Genomic DNA, 26,070 nt, shown 5'->3' on the forward strand with positions numbered 1-26,070 from the left:
GAAGTTAACACAAGCGAAAGGTGCTACATAAAAAATCATATCTGTATGTTCTACATAAATACAAGAACTACCCAATGATTTGAAAGGCACCCCCTTCAAAAAATTATTGAATATGTAAAGATCACTAGGAAAAAAAATTCTGCAAATGCAAATATCCAGAAATACAGCACATATTTTGCATCTTCAGTTAATAATAAAATCAGAAATTAACCATTCTATTTTTTCATTTAATCACTTTGGAATTTTTAAATATTCATTTATTAGGGTAAAAGAAGAGTTGTAAATTTAACTTTGTGCTAAGAATGAAACACTATATAACAATATCAATGGACTGTAATCAAAGCAATACTCACAAGAAAATATACAGTCTTCAGTTATTTTATCAGTACTATAAACAGAAAATACTGAAAAAATGTAATAAACATTAAAAAGCTACCAAAAATACCAACAAAAAGATCCAAAAGAAAATATGAAGAAATCAATGAATCTGAAATGAAAAATAGTAGACTTGATCAATAAAACTAAGAACTGATTCATAAAAACATTAGTAAATTATATAGTCTCATGATAAGCCTGCTCAGGGAAAGTGGGATGAAACATGCATTTTACATTAGAAATCAGAAATGACAATCACAAATATGAAATTTTATTGAGTAAAAGAGAATATAATGTCCAACTCTTGGCCCAAAATGCAAATCTCAAGGAAATATGATGTTTAAAAGAGGAAAGTTCATCCAAAGAACTTAAAATTAATTAGTTACACCATAAAAAAATAGAAAATGAACAATTTCTAATAAAAGATTTACCAAACCCTGGAAAACATATTATCAACCAAATAATTTCTGTGATTTTCAGACCAATATTTCCTATACAAAATACTTTCTATGCCTTTCTAAATACATTTACATCTAATTTTTACATCTAATTATTTTCAGGCTAGTTCTGTTCTGACATGTTTATTAAAGAGATTCTGCTTACATATTTAAGCCAGTTTAAAAACAAAATAAATTTCAAAATTGATACCACTTAGGACAAACTCACACCTAACATCATACTTAATAGAAAAAGTTGAAATATTTTCCTCCAAGACATAGAACAAGACAAGGACATCCCCTCTTGCCACTTCTATATAGTATCAGAAATACTAGCCATAGCTAGTATTCAAGAGAAAGGAAGAATAGCAGTACTTTAGATTAGACAAAGTGGAATGAAGGAAAGGGAGAAGAAATGGGAATAGGAAAGGCAGTAGAATGAATCAGACATAACTTTCCTATATTCATATATGAATACACAACCAGTGTAACCCCACATCACGAACCACCACAAGAATGATATGTTATGCTTCATGTATGTATAATATGTCAAAATACATTCTACTGTCAACCAGATGCAATGGTACACTCCCAAAATCCCACCAGCTCAGAAGGCTGAAGCAGGAGGATCATGAGTTCAAAGCCAGCCTTAACAATGACTAGGTACTAAGCAACTCAGTGAGACACTGATTCCAAATAAAATATAAAATAGGGTTGTGGATGTGGCTGAGTAATTGAGTGCCCAAGTTCAATCCCTGCTGTCCCCTGCAAAAAAAAAAAAAAAAAGAAAGAAAGAAAAGAAAAGAAAAGAAAAAAATCCTACTGTCATTTATAACTAAAACAAACAAATAAAATTTTTTTTTAAAAAGCCTGGATGTACACAGTTACCAACCATAGTGATAATCCATTCATAAATTTTGGGGTTTGACCTATTTCTTTATCATAAGGCTCATCTTCTTGTAGCTACTACACCCATGTGACTGGTAGTACAACTGAGTGTTTATGCTTACAAAAATGTGTATGTTGTTATTGCCTATGTTATTGTGTAAAGTGACCTACAACTGTTTGCTTGTGTTTTCATGTTTCCCAAATAAATCTACTTTTTAAAATGCAAAAGGAAAAGGAAGAAAAGGCATTCACATTGAAAAGGAAGAAGTTAAAATGCTCCTGTTTACAGAGGTATGATCTTAATTTAAAAAAAACAAAAAACAAAAAACACTAAAACACTGAGGTCGGACCCAGAGCTGATCCTGCCCCCCACACTGAGGTCAAAGGACGGTAGCTGAGCCTGCCTGCCTGCTGCCCCCCCTACTGCTGAAGGACACTGAGCCTGCGTCCATGCTGACTCAGTGCACCCTTGCTGGGGCTCCCCAGCTCCTTTGGAGGCTGGTGCAGGCATTTTGAATTATTCCTGAGGGCATGGCCATCATCATTGGAAGGTCAGCTCCCTTCCTGAGACACCTACAGGAGACTGGAGGCCCTTTGATAGGTACCTCTATTTACTCACTTACATCCTACACCCTTCCCCATCCTCTTGTTCACAAATAGAAATATTGTAAATAGTAATTGAACTGATCCTGTTTATTTTAAAAATGTTAAAGTCTTTATAGGAGCTGTCTGGTTCAGGGCTACATTTTCTTTGTATTGGGTGCTATTGGTATTGATCTCCCCTTCAAAGGAGAGGTAGTGGAAAACTATAGGGTCATAATAAGCCTGCAGGGGGCAAACTTCAGTATCTCTGATCTTTACTGCTAGAGGGAATATACAGAAACAATATGAAAAAACAGGGGAAGAAAGTGTCCCTAACAAACCAAGATGCTATTGTGATAGACTCCAATGACAGCATGGCAATAGAAATGACAGAAAAAGAGTTTAGAATCTGCATGATTAAAATGATCTGTGAAGCAAAAGATGAGATAAGAGAGCAAATGCAGACAATGCATGACCATTCCAGTAAACAGTTAAAAGAGCAAATGCAGGAAGCAAAAAAACACTTCAATAAAGAGATAGAGATTCTAAAAAAATGAACAAACAGAAATACTTGAATTAAAGAAATGATAAACAAAATTAAAAACTCAATAGAAAGCATTGAATAGAATAGACCTCATGGAAGACAATCTCAGATAATGAAGACAAAATATTCAATCTTTAAAATAAAGTTGAACGAACCAAGAAGATGTTAAGAAGCTATGAGCAGAACCTCCAAGAACTATGGGATAGCATGAAAAGACCGAATTTAAGAATTATTGGGATTGAGGAAGGCACAGAAATACAAACCAAAGGCATGAACCACCTTTTCAATGAAATAATATCAGAAAATTTCCCAAAACTGAAAAATGAAATGGAAAATCAAATACAAGAGGCTTACAGAACACCAAGTGCACAAAACTACAACAGATCCACACTAAGACACATTATAATGAAAATACCTCACATTCAGAAAATATAGGATTTTAAAGGCTGCTAGAGAAAAGCATCAGATTACATATAAGGGGAAACCAATATGGATATCAGCAGATTTCTCAGCCCAGACTCTAAAAGCAAGAAGGGCCTGGAACAAAATATTTCAAGCTCTGAAAGAACATGGATGACAACCATGAATACTACACCCAGCAAAACTAACCTTCAGATTTGACAATGAAATAAAATCTTTCCATGATAAACAAAAGTTAAAAGAATTTACAAATAGAAAGCCTGCACAACAGAACATTCTCAGCAAAATATTTCGTGAGGAGGAACAACAATACAAGTCAGCAAAGGGAGGAACTACCCTAAAGGAAAAGCCAATCAAAGGACAAGTAAAAAACCAAAAATAAACCAAAATGAGCAGGAATACAAATCATATCTCAATAATAACCTTGAATGTCAATGGCCTAAATTCAATAATTGAAAGACATAGACTGGCAGATTGGATTAAAAAGAAAGACCCAACAATATGCTGCCTTCAAGAGACTCATCTCATAGAAAAAGATATCCACAGACTAAAGGTGAAAGGACATGGAAAATCATACCATGCACGTGGACCCAGTAAAAAAGCAGGGGTCTCCATCCTCATATCAGATAAAATGGACTTCAAACCTAAGTTAGTCAGAATGGATAAAGAAGGACATTTCATACTGCTTAAGGGAAGCATAAAACAGTAAGACATAACAATTTTAAATATTTATGCCCCAAACAATGGAGCATCTACATATGTCAAACAAACCCTTCTCAATTTTAAGAATTGAATAGACCAAAACACATTAATAGTGGGGGACTTTAACACATCGCTCTCACCACTGGATAGATCCTCCAAACAAAAACTGAATGAAGAAACTATTGAACTAAATAATACAATCAATGATACAGACTTAATGAATATTTACAGAGTATTTCATCCATCATCGAGCAAATATACTTTCTTCTCAGCAGCTCATGGATCCTTCTCCAAAACAGACCATATGCTATGCCACAAAAAAGCCATTAGTAAACACAAAAAAATAGAGATCCTACCCTGTATCCTATCAGACCATAATGGATTACAATTAGAAATGAATGATAAAATAGCAAACAAAAACTACTCATACACCTGGAGACTAAATAATATGCTACTGAATGATGCAATGATAACAGAAGATATCAGGGAAGAAATAAAAATATTCTTAGAAGTAAATGAGAACAATGACACAACATATCAAAATCTCTGGGACACTATGAAAGCAGTACCAAGAGGAAAGTTCATTGCATTGAGCTCATACATTAAAAATATAAAAAGTCAACAACTAAATGACCTAACATTATACCCCATAGCCCTAGAAAAAGAAAACTTCCTTAATAAGACTCCCAAAGCACAAGAAATCAAAGCAAGAATCAATAAATGGGATGGACTAAAACTAAAAATCTTTTTCTCAGAAAATAATACAATCAAGAATGTGAAGAGAAAGAACCTACAGAGTGGGAGAAAATCTCTTCCCCACACACTTCAGATAGACCACTTATCTCCAAAATTTGTAAAGAACTTACAAAACTTTACAGCAAAAATACAAAGAACCCAATCAATAAATGGGCCAAGGAACTGCACAGACACTTTACAGAAGACACACAGGCAATTAATAAATATATGCAAAAGTGTTCAACATCTCTAGTAATTAGAGAAATGCAAATTAAAACAACTCTAAGATTTCATCTTACTCCAATTAGAATAACTATTATCAAAAACACAAACAATAATAGATGTTGGTGTGGATGTGGGGAAAAAGGCACACTTTTACATTGCTGGTAGAGTTGCAAATTGGTGCAGCCACTCTGGAAAGCAGTGTGGAGAATTTTCAGAAAACTTGGAATGGACCCACCTTTTGACCCAGTTATCCCACTCCTCAATTTATTCCCAAAGGACCTAAAATCAGCAAACTACAGTAACACAGCCACATCAATGTTTATAGCAGCTTAGTTCACAATAGCTAGATTGTGGAACCAACCCAGATGCCCTTCAACAGATGAATAGATGAAGAATAATAATATTATGGCATTTACAAATAAATGGATGGAATTGGAGAATATCATGCTAAGTGAAATAAGCCAAGCCCAAAAAACCAAAGGCCAAATGTTTTCCCTGATAAGTGGAGAATGATATATAATGGGGGTGGGAAATGGGGAATGAGAGAATAATGGGGGAACTTTAGAATATGTAGGAGGAAATGGGGGGGTATGAAAAATGATGGAATGAGAGAGACATCATTACCCTATGTACATGTATGATTACACGAATGGTATGAATCTACATCGTGTACAACCATAGAAATGAAATTATGTACCCCATTTGTGTACAATGAATCAAAATGCAGTCTGTAAAAAATTAAAAGCTAAATAAAAGTATTTTTTTTAAAAACCCACTAAAGACTCTGTTAGAATTAACAAATTGATTCAATAAAGTTACAGAATACAAAATTGACATACAAAAATTAGTAGTGCTTTTCTAGAACAGAGACCTTGCAACTAAAAGAAGAAAAAGCAGGCCCAAATCTTCATGATGTTGGCTTAGGACCCAACTTCCTTAACAAGATTCCTAAAGCACAAGAAGTTAAATCAAGAATCAATAAATGGGATGGATTCAAACTAAAAAGTTTCTTCTCAGCAAAGGAGACAATTAAGAATGTGAAGAGAGAGCAGAGTCTACAAAATGGGAAAAAATCTTTACACATGAACCTCAGATAGAACACTAAACTCCAGGATATATAAAGAACTCAAAAAACTTAATACCAAAAAACAAATAACCCAATCAATAAATGGGCTAAGGAACTGAATGGACACTTCACAGAAGACACACAATTAATCAACAAGCATATGAAAAACTATTCATCATCTCCTGCAGTTAGAGAAATGCAAATCAAAACTACTCTATGATTTCATCTCACTCCAGTCCGAATGGCAATTATCAAGAATACAAGCAGTAAATAATATTGCCAAAGATGTCAGAGAAAAGGTACACTCATACATTGTCGGTGGAACTGCACATTGGTGCAACCACTATGCAAAGTAGTATGGAGATTCCTTAGAAAATTTGGAATGGAACCACCATTTGACTCAGCTATCCCACTCATGCGTTTATACTCAAAGGACTTAAAGTCAACATACTACAGTGACACAGCCACATCAATGTTCATAGCAGCTCAATTCACAATAGCTAGATTGTGGAACCAACCTAGGTGCCCTTCAACAGATGAATGGATAAAGAAACTGTGGTATATAAACACAATGGAGGCGATCCAAGATGGTGGCCTAGAGGGAGACTGCACCCCCAGTCGCTCCAGAACCCAGGAGTTAAGAAGGGGAAGCATTGAGAGACTCGGACGGAAATAGAGCCACGGGTGAGTCTGCCCACTGGGTAAAGCTCGGCCCGGGTGGCAGGCCCGGGTGGCAGGCCCAGATAGAGGAGGCTTATCAGAGCCGGGCAGGGCAGCTAGAGTCATCCACAGGCAGCCCTGCGCACTCCGGCGGTGGGCCCCGCCCACACAGCCAGCTTCTCCAGGTTCTCGGAATGGAACTGGCCCGCTAGTGAGAGCCTTTCTGACCAGAACAAGCTCCGAGTCCCGGAGCCACTGCAGCGCAGCGTACTCCGGCAACGAACCAGCGGAGAGCCGCGATCAGCAAGCAGCCTCTGGGATCAGGGCAGGGCAGCCAGAGACCTCTTCAGGCGGCTCTGCCCACTCCGGCTGCAGGCTCTCTTCATGGGGCAATCCAAGATGGCGGCCTAGAGGGAGACTGCACCCCCAGTCGCTCCAGAACCCAGGAGTTAAGAAGGGGAGGCATTGAGAGACTCGGACTGAAATAGAGCCACGGGTGAGTCTGCCCACTGGGTAAAGCTCGGCCCGGGTGGCAGGCCCAGATAGAGGTGGCTTATTGGAGCCGGGCAGGGCAGCTAGAGTCTTCCCAAGGTAGCCTTCCACACTCCGGCAGTGGGCTCCTCCCACACGGCCAGCTGCACGGTGCAGGCCCACAGTGAGAGCATTTCCGCACAGAGCCAGTTCCAAACCGTGGAACCAGTAGGGGGCTAGGGGCAGTTTTCTTCGGATGAGCTGCTTTATCAGATTCCTCCAAGACATCAGGCTACTGAAGGCTGGGAGGTGATACACTGGAAATCTACCAGGACACTATAAGCCAATAGCGGAAAACTGCAATATCTCAGGGTCCCACTGATAACTGACCAATATGAGAAAACAAGGGAAGAAAATGTCAAAAACAAACCTAGATACTACATCAATAAAACCCAATGACAGCACAGCAGAAGAAATGTCAGAAAGGGAGTTCAGAATGTATGTAATTAAAACGATCAGGGAAGCTAATGAGGAGATGAAAGAGCAAATGCAGGCATTAAATGATCGCACCAATCAACAGTTAAAAGACCAAATACGGGAAGCAAGAGATCATTTCAATAAAGAGTTAGAGATACTGAAAAAAAAACAAACTGAAATACTTGAAATGAAGGAAACAATAAACCAAGTTAAAAACTCCATAGAAAGCATAACCAATAGGATAGAACACCTGGAAGACAGAACCTCAGACATTGAAGACAAATTATTTAATCTTGAAAGCAAAGTTGGCCAAACAGAAAAGATGGTAAGAAATCATGAACAGAATCTACAAGAATTATGGGATATCATGAAAAGGCCAAATTTAAGAATTACTGGGATTGAGGAAGGCTTAGAGAAACAAACCAAAGGAATGAACAATCTATTCAATGAAATAATAACAGAAAATTTCCCAAATCTGAAGAATGAAATGGAAAACCAAGTACAAGAGGCTTATAGAACTCCAAACATACAAAATTACAACAGACCCACACCAAGGCACATTATTATGAAAATACCTAACATACAAAATAAAGACAGAATTTTAAAGGCCGCGAGAGAAAAGAATCAAATTACATTCAGAGGGAAACCAATAAGAATATCAGCAGATTTTTCAATCCAGACCCTAAAAGCTAGAAGGGCCTGGAACAACATATACCAAGCACTGAAAGAAAACGGATGCCAACCAAGAATCTTATACCCAGCAAAACTTACCTTCAAATTTGACGATGAAATAAGATCCTTCCATGATAAACAAAAGCTAAAGGAATTTACAAAAAGAAAGCCAGCATTACAGAACATTCTCAGCAAAATATTCCATGAGGAAGAGATGAAAAACAACAATGCAAATCAGCAACAGGAGGCGCTAGCCTAAAGGAATAGCCAAATAAAGGAGAAACCAAATCATGTCAAAAACAAATATGAGTCAATTGACTGGGAATACAAATCATATCACAATAATAACCCTGAATGTCAATGGCCTGAATTCATCAATCAAAAGACACAGACTGGCAGATTGCATTAAAAAGAAAAATCCAACAATATGCTGCCTGCAAGAGACTCACCTCATAGAAAGAGACACCCATAGACTAAAGGTGAAAGGATGGGGAAAAACATACCATGCACACGGACACAGCAAAAAAGCTGGAGTATCCATCCTCATCTCAGATAATGTGGACTTCAAACCAAAACTAGTCAGAAGGGATAAAGAAGGACATTACATGCTGCTTAAGGGAAGCATAAATCAGCAAGACATAACAATCATAAATATCTATGCCCCGAACATTGGCTCATCCACGTACGTCAAACAAATCCTTCTCAATTCCAGAAATCAAATAGACCACAACACAATAATACTAGGCGATTTTAACACACCTCTCTCACCACTGGATAGATCGTCCAAACAAAAATTGAATAAAGAAACTATAGATCTCAACAACACAATCAGCAATTTAGACTTAACGGACATACATAGAATATACCATCCAACAAAGAACGAATACACTTTCTTCTCAGCAGCACATGGATCCTTCTCTAAAATAGACCATATTTTATGCCACAAAGCTACTGTTAGCAAATACAAGAAGATAGAGATACTACCTTGTACTCTATCAGATCATAAAGGATTGAAATTAGAAATAAATGACAGAATAAAAAACAGAAACTTCTCCAATACCTGGAGACTAAATAATACACTATTATATGATGAATGGATAACAGAAGACATCAGGAGAGAAATAAAAAAATTCTTAGAAGTAAACGAGAACAAATACACATCATATCAAAATCTCTGGGACACTATGAAAGCAGTACTTAGAGGAAGATTTATTTCATGGGGTGCATTCAAAAAAAGAAGTAGAAATCAACAAATAAACGACTTAACACTACAGCTGAAAGCACTACAAAAAGAAGAGCAGACCAATAGCAAAAGTAGTAGAAGACAGGAAATAGTTAAAATCAGAGCCGAAATCAACGAAATCGAAACAAAAGAAACAATCGGAAAAATTAACAAAATAAATAGTTGGTTCTTTGAAAAAATAAATAAAATTGATAAACCCTTAGCCACACTAACAAAGAGAAAGAGGGAGAAAACTCAAATTACTAAAATTCGGAATGAACAAGGAAACATCACAACAGACACGAGTGAAATACAAAACATAATTAGAAGCTATTTCGAAAATCTATACTCCAACAAAATAGAAAACCTCGAAGACATTAACAAATTTCTACAGACATATGAACTACCGAAACTGAACGAGGAGGACATACACAACTTAAATAAACCAATTTCAAGCAATGAAATAGAAGAGGTCATCAAAAGCCTACCAACAAAGAAAAGTCCAGGACCAGATGGGTTCTCAGCCGAGTTCTACAAAACCTTTAAAGAAGAGCTCATTCCAATACTCCACAAACTATTCCATGAAATAGAAGAGGAGGGAACCCTACCAAACTCGTTCTATGAAGCCAATATCACCCTGATACCTAAACCAGACAGAGACACATCGAGGAAAGAAAATTTCAGACCAATATCCTTAATGAACATCGATGCAAAAATTCTCAACAAAATTTTAGCAAATCGCATACAAATATATATTAAAAAGATAGTGCACCACGATCAAGTGGGTTTTATCCCAGGGATGCAAGGTTGGTTCAACATTCGGAAATCAATAAATGTCATTCACCATATCAACAGACTTAAAGTTAAGAATCACATGATTATTTCAATAGATGCAGAAAAAGCATTTGATAAAATACAGCACCCCTTCATGCTCAAAACACTAGAAAAAATTGGGGTAGTGGGAACATTCCTAAACATTATAAAGGCCATCTACGCTAAGCCCATGGCTAATATCATTCTAAATGGTGAAAAACTGAAAGTGTTCCCCCTAAAAACTGGAACAAGGCAGGGATGCCCTCTTTCACCGCTTCTATTCAACATCGTCCTTGAGACTCTAGCCAGAGCAATCAGACAAACCAAAGAAATTAAAGGGATACGAATAGGAAAAGAAGAACTCAAACTATCCCTGTTCGCTGATGACATGATTATATATTTAGAGGAACCTGGAAATTCCACCAGAAAACTTTTAGAACTCATTAAGTGAATTCAGTAAACAAGATGAATGTTCATAAATCCAATGCATTTTTATACATAAGTGATGAATCTTCAGAAAGAGAAATTAGGAAAACTACCCCATTCACAATACCATCAAAAAAAATAAAATACTTGGGAATCAATCTCACAAAAGAGGTGAAAGACCTCTACAATGAGAACTACAGAAACTAAAGAAAGAAATTCAAGAAAACCTTAGAAGATGGAAAGATCTCCCATGTTCCTGGATAGGCAGAATTAATATCGTCAAAATGGCTATACTACCTAAAGTGCTATACAGATTCAATGCAATTCCAATTAAAATCCCAATAATGTACCTTACAGAAATAGAGCAAGCAATTATGAAATTCATCTGGAAGAATAAAAAACCTAGAATAGCTAAAGCAATCCTCAGTAGCAAGAGCGAAGCAGGGGGTATTGCAATACCAGATCTTCAACTCTACTACAAAGCAATAGTAACAAAAACGGCATGGTATTGGTACCAAAATAGACAGGTAGATCAATGGTACAGAATAGAGGACACGGACACAAACCCAAATAAATACAATTTTCTCATACTAGACAAAGGTTCCAACAATATGCAATGGAGAAAAGATAGCCTCTTCAACAAATGGTGCTGGGAAAACTGGAAAACCATATGCAATAGAACGAAATTAAACCCCTATCTCTCACCCTACACAAAACTCAACTCAAAATGGATCAAGGACCTCGGAATCAGACCAGAGACCCTGCATCTTATACAAGAAAAAGTAGGTCCAAATCTTCAACTTGTTGGCTTAGGATCAGACTTCCTTAACAGGACTCCCATAGCACAAGAAATAAAAGCAAGAATCAACAACTGGGATAGATTCAAACTTAAAAGCTTTCTCTCAGCAAAGGAAACTATCAGAAATGTGAAGAGAGAGCCTACAGAGTGGGAGAATATCTTTGCCAACCATACCTCAGATAGAGCGCTAATTTCCAGAATCTATAAAGAACTCAAAAAACTCTACACGAAGAATACAAATAATCCAATCAACAAATGGGCTAAGGAAATGAACAGACACTTCACAGAAGAAGATGTACAAGTAATCAACATATATATGAAAAAATGTTCAACATCCCTAGTAATAAGGGAAATGCAAATCAAAACTACCCTAAGATTTCATCTCACCCCAATTAGAATGGCGATTATCAAGAATACAAGCAACAATAGGTGTTGGCGAGGATGTGGTGAAAAAGGAACACTCATACATTGCTGGTGGGGTTGCAAATTAGTGCAGCCACTCTGGAAAGCAGTGTGGAGATTCCTCAGAAAGCTTGGAATGGAAACACCATTTGACCCAGCTATCCCACTCCTTGGCCTATACCCAAAGGACTTAAAATCAGCATACTACAGAGATACAGCCACATCAATGTTCATTGCTGCTCAATTCACCATAGCCAGATTGTGGAACCAACCTAGATGCCCTTCAGTTGATGAATGGATAAAGAAACTGTGGCATATTTATACAATGGAATATTACTCCGCAATGAAGAATGATAAAATTATGGCATTTGTAGGCAAATGGTCGAAATTGGAGAATATCATGCTAAGTGAGATAAGCCAATCTCAAAAAACTAAAGGACGAATGATCTCACTGATAAGCGGATGAGGACATATAATGGGGGGTGGGAGGGGCTAGCATTAGGTTTAGGGTTAGGTTTAGAGTTAGGCTAAGGAGAGCGGTAAGAATGAAGGAAAGAAGGACTGTGTAGAGGGAAAAGAGGGGTGGGAGGGGTGGGGGGAGGGGAAAAATAAAATAAACATCATTACCCTATGTAAACGTAAAAAAAAAAGAAAAAAAAAGAAAACAAAAAAATAAATAAATAAATAAAAACCAAAAAAAAAAAAAACATACAATGGAATACTACTCAGTCATAAAGAAGAATAAAATTATGGCATCTGCAGGTAAATGGATGGAGTTGGAGAATATCATGCTAAGTGAAATAAGTCAATCCCAAAAAACCAAAGGTCAAATGTTTTCTGATAGGTGGATGCTGATACATAACAGGGGTGGGAGGGTGGTTGTGGGTAAGGGAAGAATAGAGGAACATTGGATTGTGTAGAGGGAAATGAGGGAGGAAGGAAAGATTGTAGAATGAGACAAATATCATTACCCTATGTACATGTATGATTATATGACTGGTCTGACTCTACACCAAGTAGAGAGAAATTAAAAGTTGTACTCCATTTGTGTACAATGAATCTAAATGCATTCTGCTGTCATGTATAACTACATAAACAAACAATAAAAAATAGGCAAATTATCCAAATAGACATTTCTCAAAAGAAGTTAAATAAAGAACCAATAGGTAAGTGAAAAATGTTTAACATTACTAATCATCATGGAAATGTAAACTAAAACAATGAAGTAGCACCTCATATCTGTTGGAATGGCTATTATCATAAATGTAAGTGTTGGCAAAGATGTAGAGAAAAGGGATGCACTCACACATGGTTAGTGGGAATGAAAATTAGCTAAGTCTATGGAAAATGATATGGAATTTTCTAAAAAAAAAAACCAAAAACAAAAAAACAAACTCCTTTGAGATCCAGTAATCCCAAAGGAAAGGTAATCAGTCGTAAGTGGAAGAGAAATCTGCAAATCTGCACTCCCAAGTCTATTGCAGCATTAGTCATAAAAGTCAAGATAAGGAATTAACTCAAGTGTCCATCAAAGGATGAACAGATAATAAAAATGTGATAACATTTTTATATTATACACATATATGTATTATACACATACTTATATACATAATATGTGTTAGATATTTTTCCACCATAAAAGAAAAATGTTACCCTATCATTTGCAACACTACGGGTGAATCTGAGGACATTATGTGAAGTGAAAGAAGCCAGGCATGAAAAGATGACTGTATGATCTGAGTTTCATGTGGAGTCTAAAATAGTTGATCTCATAGAAATAGAGAGTAGAATAGTGGTTACCAGGGGCTGAGGGGGTTGGTTTTTAAATGCTTTGAATTAACTCACATGTACAGTTATATATTCACTTTTTTTGTTGTTGTTGTTATTAGTTCTCTCTTTATATAGACTAGAAACAATTCACCTGCAGCTGGCCGGCCAGGGCCAGCACACCAACAGGGCTGGGCAGGGGTGGGCTGTTTCCAGGTCCATCTCAGGGTTGTACCATGGCCGCTTCCCAGCACAGCACTCAGCCATGACACAACAGCAAGTTAGAGCGGGTGGGGCAGGGGCTGTACACACAAGAGCTGGGGGCTCAGGCCTCAATACTGTGGACGGCCAGGGCGGCTCTGCCCACCCCTAGTGGTCTGTAACGACTGGAAGCAGAGCAACCCAGGCAGGGCCAGGAAGGGTGTGGGTGTGAGTGTGGGTGTGGGTGGCCTGGATCCAGAGCTGCCTGTCGGATGCCTGACTTTCACTTCACTTATTAATGAGTTAAAATATTTAAAATTAAATAATGAGTTTAAAGTGTTTAGAACAATGGCTCAAAAATAATTTAAGTGACTACTACTATTTTTATTAATATTGTTAGTTATTATTATTTAATGAGGCAAAAATCCTAAATCAAACATCAGGGAGTTTAATTGGAAGTTTATTCAAGGATTCTCAAGAACAGTTCAACATTATGGATTCTATTAATATAATTAATTATGTTAATAGATAACAGAGTGAAAACAAAATTATCTCAAAGGGCACATTGAAGAGATATTTAATAGAATTTAACAGGTAGTCATGATATTTTGGCCTTTCAGTAAACTTCAGAAATGAAGTTAAATTTCCTTTACACACCATGACTAGACAGATATAGATTAGAATTTATTACTACATTATAATCAACACATTAAAAAGAACATATTAAAATCATAAAAGAAAAAGGATTGTCTTCTGTCTTGACTTTAATGAGGACCTTTAATCTATTTATTATTTATCAGTGTAATAGTGATTCTAGCATATCTTATAAAATAAGAAGTAACTGGTATAAATATTGGAATTGGGGAGAAATATTTTCAATGTTTTCAAATTTTAAAATCACATACCTAACAAATCAAAGAGGATCATAAAAAATTGAATGCTTGGTACACGGCATGCAATGAGCAAAAGTTAGCTTTCAAACAAATACTCCACACAACTTATAAATCAGCTAAAACTCATTATTAGAACCAGAATGAAAACATCAAAAGAAAGAAAACTACAGACCAATATCTCCCTTATAAACATAGATACAAAAATCTTCAACAATATGCTAGCAAATCAACTCCAGTAATTTGAAAAATGGATTACACAACACAGTCAAGTGTTATTTATCCCAGGAATGCAATTTGGTATAACATTCAAAAATCAATTCATATAATATACCACATCAGTAGAATAAAAAATAAAAACTCCATGATCTTCTCAAGAGATACAGAAATAGAATGTGGAAAAAATTCAACACCCTTCGTAATAAACACTAACCAACAAGGAATAGAAGGGAACTTCCTCAACCTGGTTTTTTAAAAAAAAAAAATCTACAAAAAGGAAAAAATTCCTTCAACTTGGTTAAGAACATCCACGGAAACTCACAGATAGCATAGTTCATGGTGAAAACTGACAGCTTTTCCCCAAATATCAGGAGCAATACTAGACTGTCTCCACTTCTATTCAAGGTTGTACCATAAGTTCAAGGCAGTCATTTAGGCAAGAATATGAACTGAAGACATCCAGGCAGGACAGGAAGAAATGAAACTATTTGCAGACAAAATGATCTTCTTTGTAAAAATCCTAAGTAATACACTAAAAAAAAATTGTTAGTATAATAAATTAGTTTAACAAGGTTGCAAAATATGATATCAGTATGTAAAAATCAATTACATTTCTATGTAATAACAAAGAGCAACTGGAAAATAAAATTAAGAAAATAACTTAACAGTAGTATCAAAAATAAAGTACTTGGGAATAACTTTTTTAAGGCAATAAAAACACATACCTTGAAAATTTTTAGAAGTTGAAATAAAGAAGACCTAAGTACGTAGAAAGATGCTACATTCATGAATCAGATGCTTTGATGTTTCTATAATGGCAACAATCCCCAAACTGATCGACAAATTCAGTGCAATCCCTATCAAAATCCCAACTGGTTTCTTTGCAGAAATTGACAAGCTAGTTCTAAACTACATATGGAAATTCAAGGGCACCGGAATGAACAAAACAAACTTGGGGAAAAAAAAAATTGGTAGATTCACACTGATTTCAAAACTGACTACAAAGCTACAATAATGAGAATAGTTCTGTTACAATGACAGATATATCTCATTGAGATTCCAGAAATAACCCTCATATTTATAGTTGATTAATCTTCAATAAGGGCACTAAGAAAATTCTCTGGGGTAGGGGGACAAACAGTACTGGGACAACAATGTCCACATGCAAAGGCATGAATCTGGACCCCTACTTCCCCCATATACACAAATTAACTCAAAATATACCAAAGAGCTAAATGTAAAGTTATAAAACTTTCAGAAGAAATCTTAAGAGTAAATCTTCATGACTTTGGATTAGGAGATAGTTACTTAGATATGACACCAAGGGCAAAAACAACAAGAGAAAACAATAAATTTGATGTCATCAAATGTTAAAACGTCTGTGCCTCAAAGACACAACCAAGAAAGCCAAGCATAGTGGCACATGCCTGTACTCCCAGCTAGTCTAGATGATCCCAGTATGAGGCCAGCCTGAGAAACTTAGTAAGACCCCGTCTCAAAATAAAACTGAAAAAGGGGGCTCCAGTACAGTGGTAAAGCACCACTGGGTTCAAACCCCATCCACTAAAAGAAAAACAAAAAAGATAACATAAAGAAAAGAAAAAGACAAGACGACTGGGAGCACTGTAGAGGAGGGCCGCCCAACGAGAGGCTTCGGCACAGGGAGAGGCTTCCTGGTCCAGGCAGTAGGTCCGGACCGCTGGGAACGTAGTAGAGGAGGACTGCCCAGCCCAGGAGGTAGTTCAGGACTAACGGGAACTTCTCGAGGAGAGCTACCCAGTAAGACTTCCCCACCAGGTGAGTCATCCCCACCGGGCAAGGCTCTCCCGCCAGGGCAGTAGAACCAGAGACACAGGCCCAGACCAGCCAACCCCCAGCCCTCAGTCCAATCCCCCTTTGGCTGACCATTGGTCAACAAGTGGAGGCGCCTCTGCCCACTAGCAGGGAATATACCCAACCTGAAGTCCACCACCCCTAAAGGGGCAGCTTCTTGTGGAGCACTGCATTATAAAGTTCCTCCAAGATTTCAGGCTACTGAAGACTAGGAGGTGAGTTATTGGAAACCTACAGGGACACTATAAGTCAATAGAGGAAATCTGCAATATCTCAGAGTTTCACTACTAGAGGGGTAGATACCTGAGCAATATGAGAAAACAAGGGAAGAAAATGTCCCAAACAAACCTAGATGCTACATCAATAATATCCAGTAACAGCATGGCAGAAGAAATGTCAGAAAGGGAGTTCAGAATGTACATAATTAAAATGATTAGGGAAGCAAACGATGAGATGAAAGAGCAAATGCAGGCATTAAATGATCGCACCACTCAACAGTTAAAAGAGCAAATGCGGGAAGCAAAAGATCATTTCAATAAAGGGTTAGAGATACTGAAAAAAAAAACAAAAACAAACAGAAATCCTTGAAATGAAGGAAACAATAAACCAAGTTAAAAACTCCATAGAAAGCATAACCAATAGGATAGAACACCTGGAAGACAGAACCTCAGACATTGAAGACAAAATATTTAATCTTGAAAACAAAGGTGACCAGAGAAGATGGTAAGAAATCATGAACAGAATCTACAAGATATATGGGATATCATGAAAAGGCCAAATTTAAGAATTATTGGAATTGAGGAAGGCACAGAGAAACAAACCAAAGGAATGAACAATCTATTCAGTGATATAATATCAGAAAATTTCCCAAATCTGAAGAATGAAATTGAAAATCAAGTCCAAGAGGCTTATAGGACTCCAAATATACAAAATTACAGCAGACCCACACTAAGGCACATTATAATGAAAATACCTAACATACAAAAAAAGGACAGAATTTAAAGGCTGCGAAAGAAAAGAATCAAATTACATTCAGGGGAAAACCAATACAGATATTAGCAGATTTTTCAACCCAGATCCTAAAAGAAGGGCCTAGAACAACACTTTTGAAGTTCTGAAAGAAAATGGATGCCAACCAAGAATCTTATACCCAGCTAAACTTACCTTCAAATTTGATGATGAAATTAAATCCTTTCATGATAAACAAAAGCTAAAAGAATATACAAAAAGAAAGTCGGCACTACAGAACATTCTCAGCAAAATATTCCATGAGGAAGAGATGAAAAACAACGATGTAAATCAGCAAAGGGAGGAACTACCCTAAAGGAATAGCCAAATGAAGAGAAACCAAATTGTGTCAAAAAACCAGAAATGAGCCAAATGACTGGGAATACAAATCATATCTCAATAATAACCCTGAATATTAATGGCCTGAATTCATCAATCAAAAGACATAGACTGGCAGATTGGATTAAAAAGAAAGATCCAACAATATGCTGCCTGCAAGAGACTCATCTCATAGAAAGAAATACCCACAGACTAAAGGTGAAAGGATGGGGGAAAACATACGATGCACATGGACTCAGCAAAAAAGCCGAGTATCCATCCTCATTTCAGATAATGTGGACTTCAAACCAAAGTTAGTCAGAAGGATAAAGAAGGACATTTCATACTGCTTAAGAGAAGCATAAATCAGCAAGACATAACAATCATAAATATCTGTGCCCCAAACAGTGGCTCATCCATGAACGTCAAACAAATACTTCTCAATTCCAGGAATCAAATAGACCACAACACAATAATACTAGGTGACTTTAACACACCTCTCTCCCCACTGGACAGATCTTCCAAACAAAAATTGAACAAAGAAACCATAGATCTCAAAACACAATCAATGATTTAGACTTAATGGACATGTATAGACTATACCATCCAACGAAAAGCGAATACACTTTCTTTTCAGCAGCACATGGATCCTTCTCTAAAATAGGCCATATTTTATGCCACAAAGCTAATTTTAGCAAGTACAAAAAGATAGAGAAACTACCTTGTATTCTATCAAATCATAATAGATTTAAATTAGAAATAAATGACAGAATAAAAAACAAACTACTTTAACACCTGGAGATTAAATAATACACTACTGAATGATGAATGGATAACAGAAGACATTAGGGGGGAAATAAAAAAATTCTTAGAGGTAAACAAGAACAAAGATACATCATATCAAAATCTCTGAGACACTATGAAAGCAGTACTTAGAGGAAAATTTATTTCAAGGAGCGCATTCAATAAAAGAAGAAAAAAAAAATCAACAAATAAATGGCCTAACCTACAACTCAAAGCCCTAGAAAAAGAAGAACAGAGCAACACTAAAAGTAGAAGACAGGAAATAGTTAAAATCAGAGCTGAAATCAATGAAATTGAAACAAAAGAAACAATTGAAAAATTGACAAAATAAATAGTTGGTCCTTTAAAAAAAATAAACAAAATTGATAAACCCTTAGCCACACTAACAAAGAGAAGGAGAGAGAAAACTCAAATTATTAAAATTCAGAATGAACAAGGAAATATCCCGACAGACACGAGTGAAATACAAAACATAATTAGAAGCTAATTTGGAAATCTATACTCCAACAAAATGGAAAATCTCGAAGACATCAATAGGTTTCTAGAGACATATGAATTACCTAAACTGAACCAGGAGGATATACACAATTTAAATAGATCAATTTCAAGTAATGAAATAGAAGAAGTCATCAAAAATCTACCAACAAAGAAAAGTCTGGAACCAGATGGGTTCTCAGCTGAGTTCTACAAAACCTTTAAAGAAGAGCTCATTCCAATACTCTTCAAAGTCTTCTATGAAATAGAAGAGGAGAAAACCCTTCAAAACTCATTCTGTGAAGCCAATATCACCCTGATACCTAAACCAGACAGAACCACATCAAGGAAAGAAAATTGCAGACCAATATCCTTAATGAACATCAACACAAAATTTCTTAACAAAATTTTAGCAAATCGCATACAAAAATATATTAAAAAGATAGTGTACCATGATCAAGTAGGTTTTATGCCAGGGATGCAAGGTTGGTTCAACATTCAAAAATCAATAAATGTAATTCACCATATCAACAAACTTAAAGTCAAGAATCACATGATTCTTTTGATAGATGCAGAAAAAGCATTTGATAAAATACAACACCCCTTCATGCTCAAAACATTAGAAAAAATAGGGATAGTGGGAACATTCCTTAACATTGTAAAGGCCATCTATTCTAAGCCCATGGCCAATATCAATCTAAATGGTGAAAAACTGAAAGCATTCCCCTAAATATCTGGAACAAGATGCCCTTTTTCACCACTTCTATTCAACATTGTCCTTGAAACTGTAGCCAGAGCAATTAGACAGACCAAAGAAATTAAAGGGATACAAATAGGAAAAAAAGAACTCAAACTATCCCTATTTGCTGATGACATGATATTATATTTAGAGGAACTAGGAAATTCCATAAGAAAACTTTTAGAACTCATAAGTAAAGTAGCAGGATACAAGATCAATGCTCATAAATCTAATGCATTTTTATATATAAGTGAGGAACCTTCAGAAAGAGAAGTTAGGAAAACTACCCCATTCACAATAGTCTCAAAAAAAATAAAATACATGGTAATCAATCTAACAAAAGAGGTGAAAGACCTCTACAATGAGAACTACAGAACACTAAAGAAAGAAATTAAAGAAAACCTTAGAAGATGGAAAGATCTCCCATGTTCTTGGATAGGAAGAATTAATATTGTCAAAATGGCCATACTACCAAAAGTGCTATACAGATTCAATGCAATTCCAATTAAAGTTCCTTACAGAAATAGAGCAAGCAATTATGAAATTCATCTGGAAGAATAAGAAACCCAGAATAGCTAAAGCAATCCTTAGCAGAAAGAGTGAAGCAGGGGGTATCGCAATACCAGATCTTCAACTCTACTACAAAGCAATAGTAACAAAAACGGCATGGTACTGGTACAAAAATAGAAAGGTAGATCAATGGTACAGAATAGAGGACACGGACACAAACCCAAATAAATACAATTTTCTCATACTAGACAAAGGGGCCAAAAATATGCTATGGAGAAAAGATAGCCTCTTCAACAAATGGTGCTGGGAGAATTGGAAATCCATATGCAACAGAATGAAACTAAACCCATATCTCTCACCATGCACGAAACTAAACTCAAAATGGATTCAGGACCTCAGAATCAGACTAGAGACCCTGCAGATTATAGAAGAAAAAGTAGGTCCAGAGCTTCAACATGTCGGCTTAGGACCAGACTTCCTCAACAGGACTCCCATAGCACAAGAAATAAAAGCAAGAATCAATAACTGGGATAGATTCAAACTAAAAAGCTTTCTCTCAGCAAAGGAAACTATCAGCAATGCAAAGAAAGAGCCTAAAGAGTGGGAGAAAATCTTTGCCAATCATACTTCAGATAGAGCACTAATTTCAGAATCTATAAAGAACTCAAAAAACTCTACACCAAGAATGCAAATAATCCAATCGACAAATGGGCTAAGGAAATGAACAGACACTTCACAGAAGAAGATCTACAAGCAATCAACAAACATATTGAAAAATGTTCAACATCTCTAGTAATAAGAGAAATGCAAATCAAAACCACCCTAAGATTCCATCTCACCCCAATTAGAATGGCGATTATCAAGAATACAAGCAACAACAGGTGTTAGTGAGAACGCGGGGAGAAAGGTACACTCATACATTGCTGGTAGGGCTGCAAATTAGTGCAGCCAATCTGGAAGGCTGTGTGGAGATTCCTTAGAAAACTTGGAATGGAACCACCATTTGACCCAGCTAACCCACTTCTTGGCCTATACCCAAAGGACTTAAAATCAGCATACTACAGAGATGCAGTCACATCAATGTTCATAGCTGCTCAATTCACAATAGCCCAGATTGTGGAACCAACCTAGATGCCCTTCAATTGATGAATGGATAAAGAAACTATGGTATATACATCATTGTATATATACAATGGAATATTACTCAGCCATAAAGAATGATAAAATTATGGCATTTGCAGGCAAATGGATGAAATTGGAGAATATCATGCTAAGTGAGATAAGCCAATCTCAAAAAACCAAAGGACAAATGATCTCGCTGATAAGTGGATGATGACACATAATGGGGGGTGGGAGGGTTAGTGTTAGGGTTAGAGTTAGGGTTAGGGAGGGGGACAAGAATGGAGAAAGGACTGTTTAGAGGGAAAAGAGGGATGGGAGGGGTGGGGGGAAGGGAAGAAATAACAGAATGAATCAAACAACATTACCCTATGTAAATTTATGATTACACAAATGGTACGCCTTTACTCCATGTACAGAGAAACAATGTGTATCCCATTTGTTTACAATAAAAAAAAAGAAATTGTAACCAGAAAAAATAAATAAATAAATAAATAAAAAAGAAAAGAAAAAGACAATACACAAATGAGAAAAATATGTATATCATATATCCGATTAGGAACTTGTATCTATAATATAAAGAACTATTATAAATCAATTAAGAACTATTATAAATCAATTATAAAAGACAAGTGACTCTAAGTTGGGAAAATAATCTGAAAAAAACATTTCACCAAAAAAGATAGACAAATAAACAATCAGAACTGAAAAGATACTTAATTCAAAACACAATGAGATATCACTTCACACCGATTAGGATGGCTATAATTAAAAAATACACCACTGGCATTCATTTTGGAAAGCGCTCTAACTGTTCTACAAATAAATGCACAGTTTACACCTAACTCAGCAACTCCACTCCTAGATATATACCCAAGAGAATGAAAACATAATGTCCACACAAAAACTTACATGTGATCACAATGAAACTCACTATTCTGTATAATATGCACCAATAAAAAAATTGAAACTTTTGTAATGTTCATAGCAGCATTATTCATAATAGCTAAAAAGTGGAAACAATTCAAATGTCCACCAACTGATGAATGGATAAATAAAATATGTTGTACTTAAACAATACAAAATTATCCTGCAAAAGTAATGAACTACTGACACGTAGTACAAGATGAATGAACCTTGAAAACATTGTAAGTGTAGCCAGTCACAAAAGGACCACCCACGAGTATGTCTTTATTTATATAAAATGAACAAAATAGACAAATCTATAGAGTCAGTAACTAGGTTAGCAGTTACCCAAGGCTTATAGGGAGACTGAGAGGGACAGCTGAGGGGTGTAGGATTTCTTTTCGGGATAACGAAAATTTCTAGAATTGGTTGTAGTGATGAATGTATAACTTTGTGAAAATACTAAAAACTCTCACAGATAAAAACAAAAAAATCAGCTATAAATGCAATAATGCCCATCATATCCCAGTAAGGCAAATATGTTTAATTCATTCTGATCAACAGTGATACAATCAGGATCACACAGGAGGGAATCACAAAAAGAACCTGGGTGTCTGATCTTCCAGCCCACAATCTACCCGCCAGATACCTACATCCTCTGCCACTGACTAAAGAAGTCCATGGTCACCTGATTTTATGCCTGGTCAAATGTGTAGGCCAAACATCTTCAGGATAATTTGCTCCTACAGACTCTGTTATCTTGGTAAATAATAATAAAAAAAAGCCCCCAAACAATGAAATATTCTCATTCAACACAGATGGGAAACTTCTGGGAGGTTACTATACATCATTAATTCCTAAATATGTACCATTATGTATCCCCCCTCTATTTTCTTGCATGCCAAGTCTCCGTAACTAGAACTTAATCTTCCTAAAGGTGGAAATCAGGTTTCCTCTGTTATCCAAAGCCACTGCATTACAAACTCACAATCATTTATACTTTGCCTTGATTAGGCTAAACAAATATGGAAGAGAGCACTGTAAAACCCAGAGAACAGGATCTATTTTCTATTTCTTCATATTTATCTTATTTATTAGTCAATACCTGAGGTTTTCCTATTATAATGAAAAATGGTCAGATGACTCTCCCTTCAATGATCCTTGGGTTCTATTAGAAATCTGCTAGGGATATAAGAGAAGACAATCTCAAACAACTCTGTGTGGCAGCACTAATTTTTTAAAAAACCTTTTCTAAAGCAGGATTTTTTTTAATTATAAAAGAGAAATCCAACAAATAGGTCTCAAGACAAAGACAAGGAGAAATGTGCATTTTTTAAAGAATAGCGACTCAGCAGGCACTGTCTTTTGTTTTGTCTTTTTTTTTTTTCAGCCTTACAGCAACTCTGCAAAATAAATTATTGCCTACATTTTAGACAAGGAAATTGAAGTTCCAAGATATTAAATAGCTGATGTCACCCAACAAGAATTAGAACTCCAGCCTCTGCCAATCTAACTCTGAAGCTTACACTTTTTCTGCTAAAAGCGTCCATTCCACGTTTCTCCTCTGCTTTGAGGATACCACCTCTGTGAATGAAGCTGTGCGTTCTAGTCTGGACTGCATGGCCCTCCTTTTAAGGATGCACTCACACCCAGGCTTACGAGGCTAGGGGCGGAAGACATAGCCTTTCCATGATTGTGAAGTTGAGGTTTGACTTAGCATTCAACCCCCAGCATTTAGAACACCTTTAAACTAACCTGCATCTCTCACCAACATGTACGTACATCATCACCCTGTTTTCTCCAAACTGACTCAAAAACACACCGTTCATAATGCATACAAAATCCACCCAAAAGTTTCAGGGTACATCACAACCCCTTGAAGCTAAGAGGAAATGTAACCATTAAAAACCGAACTGTTGGTCCCTACAAATGCTGAAAGTGTCCAAGGAAACACCTTCAGTTCCAGTCAAATGGGTCCATTCATTGCCTCCCCCCTAAAAAAAATGCATTTCCTTATATTTCCTCACCTCTGTGACTGCATCATTCCTCCAACTTTATATATCCTTGTTCCTTTTCCTGCTGGAATTCTGCCTGTTGAAGTCGTCTCTCTATGCAGTCTTCACTAACCAGTGAATTCAGTGAACTTAACACCTTTACGTGATTTTGAAATTAGCTGCACACTGCCTTGTAACACTACTCTATTATTTCTTTATTATTAACTCTTTTTTATTCTTTAGCATGAAGGTGGTCAAGGCACTGAATTGTTAGACATTTAGAACACTTTATGAAAGGGGTTTAACTCCAAAATAGTGCAGTCTTTTTAAACTTCAAACCCATTGCCTATGGGGACCTTAGTCCAAATTTTTCCACAAGGCACTGGGGTTCTGCAATCATCTGGTTTCTACCTACCTCTGTAATACCACCCCTCACTGCCCATCCCAAACTCTCATCTCTGCCCCTGACACACTTGTAGGTCCCAACCACGTACTCACCAGCATGATCCTTCTTAAAATCATGGTAACCTCTTTCCCACCCTTTCATTCCCATTCACCTATCAGGTAACACTTGGCTTTTTTCCTTGTACAACCACAGGTCCTTTGGGAAGCCTTTCCTTTATATCCCAATCCTCAATAGGATTGATCCCTCTGCTTTATTCCCTGAACTCTAACAGCTAGCTTTGTGATATTTGTCCACATTCCCTACTTGTTTATGTGATCCTTAGAATAACACTTTTGAACTATTCACCTCCCACACAAGAAATTCTTATTGAAGGTTATTAAATATAACTAATTAATTTGCTTGATGACCTAAATATGGTGGATAGAATGTGGTTTTACATGAACAAAGTCAACCTTTAAAAGACAAGAGAGAAAGATACTCATTAGTGATCCTTGGAGAGCAAATCAGAAAAACACTTTGCCCAGAGTAAATTCTAAATGCAAAGTAAATTCATTAATATGTTCAGCAGAAATAATTCCTCAGCTAGCTTAATGTTTCCAGGGATCTTCCACCCCTAAACTCCAAAGCATCTTGCATAGCCCATTAACTCTCAGTAGATTTTCAAAAGTGGAGCTTCCTTACCTGTGTTCCAATTCTCGAATGGATAGTATCACTCCCGAAGTTGATGGCTTCTGCTGTACAGTGGCCAAAAAGGTAAATTCACTCTTGTTCCGGAACAACTGAATTAATTTCTCACTCACATGAGGGGCTGCATGGATCTCTCTTTCTGTATCTAAGTATCAAGAAGGAAGAACAGGAGGCGAAAAAGAGAAGACCAAGGAGAAGGTAGAGAAGAAATAAAGAAAGGAGAGAGGGAACACAAGAAGAGAGAAAAGATCACAGTTAAAAAATGCCACATTCAAGGAT

At 36.5% G+C, this 26,070-nt stretch overlaps 1 protein-coding gene across 2 annotated transcripts in view; it reads right to left on the reverse strand.

The window, feature by feature from the left end:
* The window catches only part of Nell1 (neural EGFL like 1), an 865,354-nt gene that overhangs the window by 739,620 nt on the left and 99,664 nt on the right, over positions 1 to 26,070 (reverse strand). For both annotated transcript variants that reach the window (XM_047517024.1, XM_047517023.1), the window contains exon 3: positions 25,786 to 25,936. In XM_047517024.1, the coding sequence (XP_047372980.1) occupies positions 25,786 to 25,936 (151 nt within the window). The remainder of the gene's footprint in view (positions 1 to 25,785; positions 25,937 to 26,070) is intronic.

This window comes from Sciurus carolinensis, chromosome 11 (assembly GCF_902686445.1).
Source record: "Sciurus carolinensis chromosome 11, mSciCar1.2, whole genome shotgun sequence".
Taxonomy (NCBI): Eukaryota; Metazoa; Chordata; class Mammalia; order Rodentia; family Sciuridae; genus Sciurus; species Sciurus carolinensis.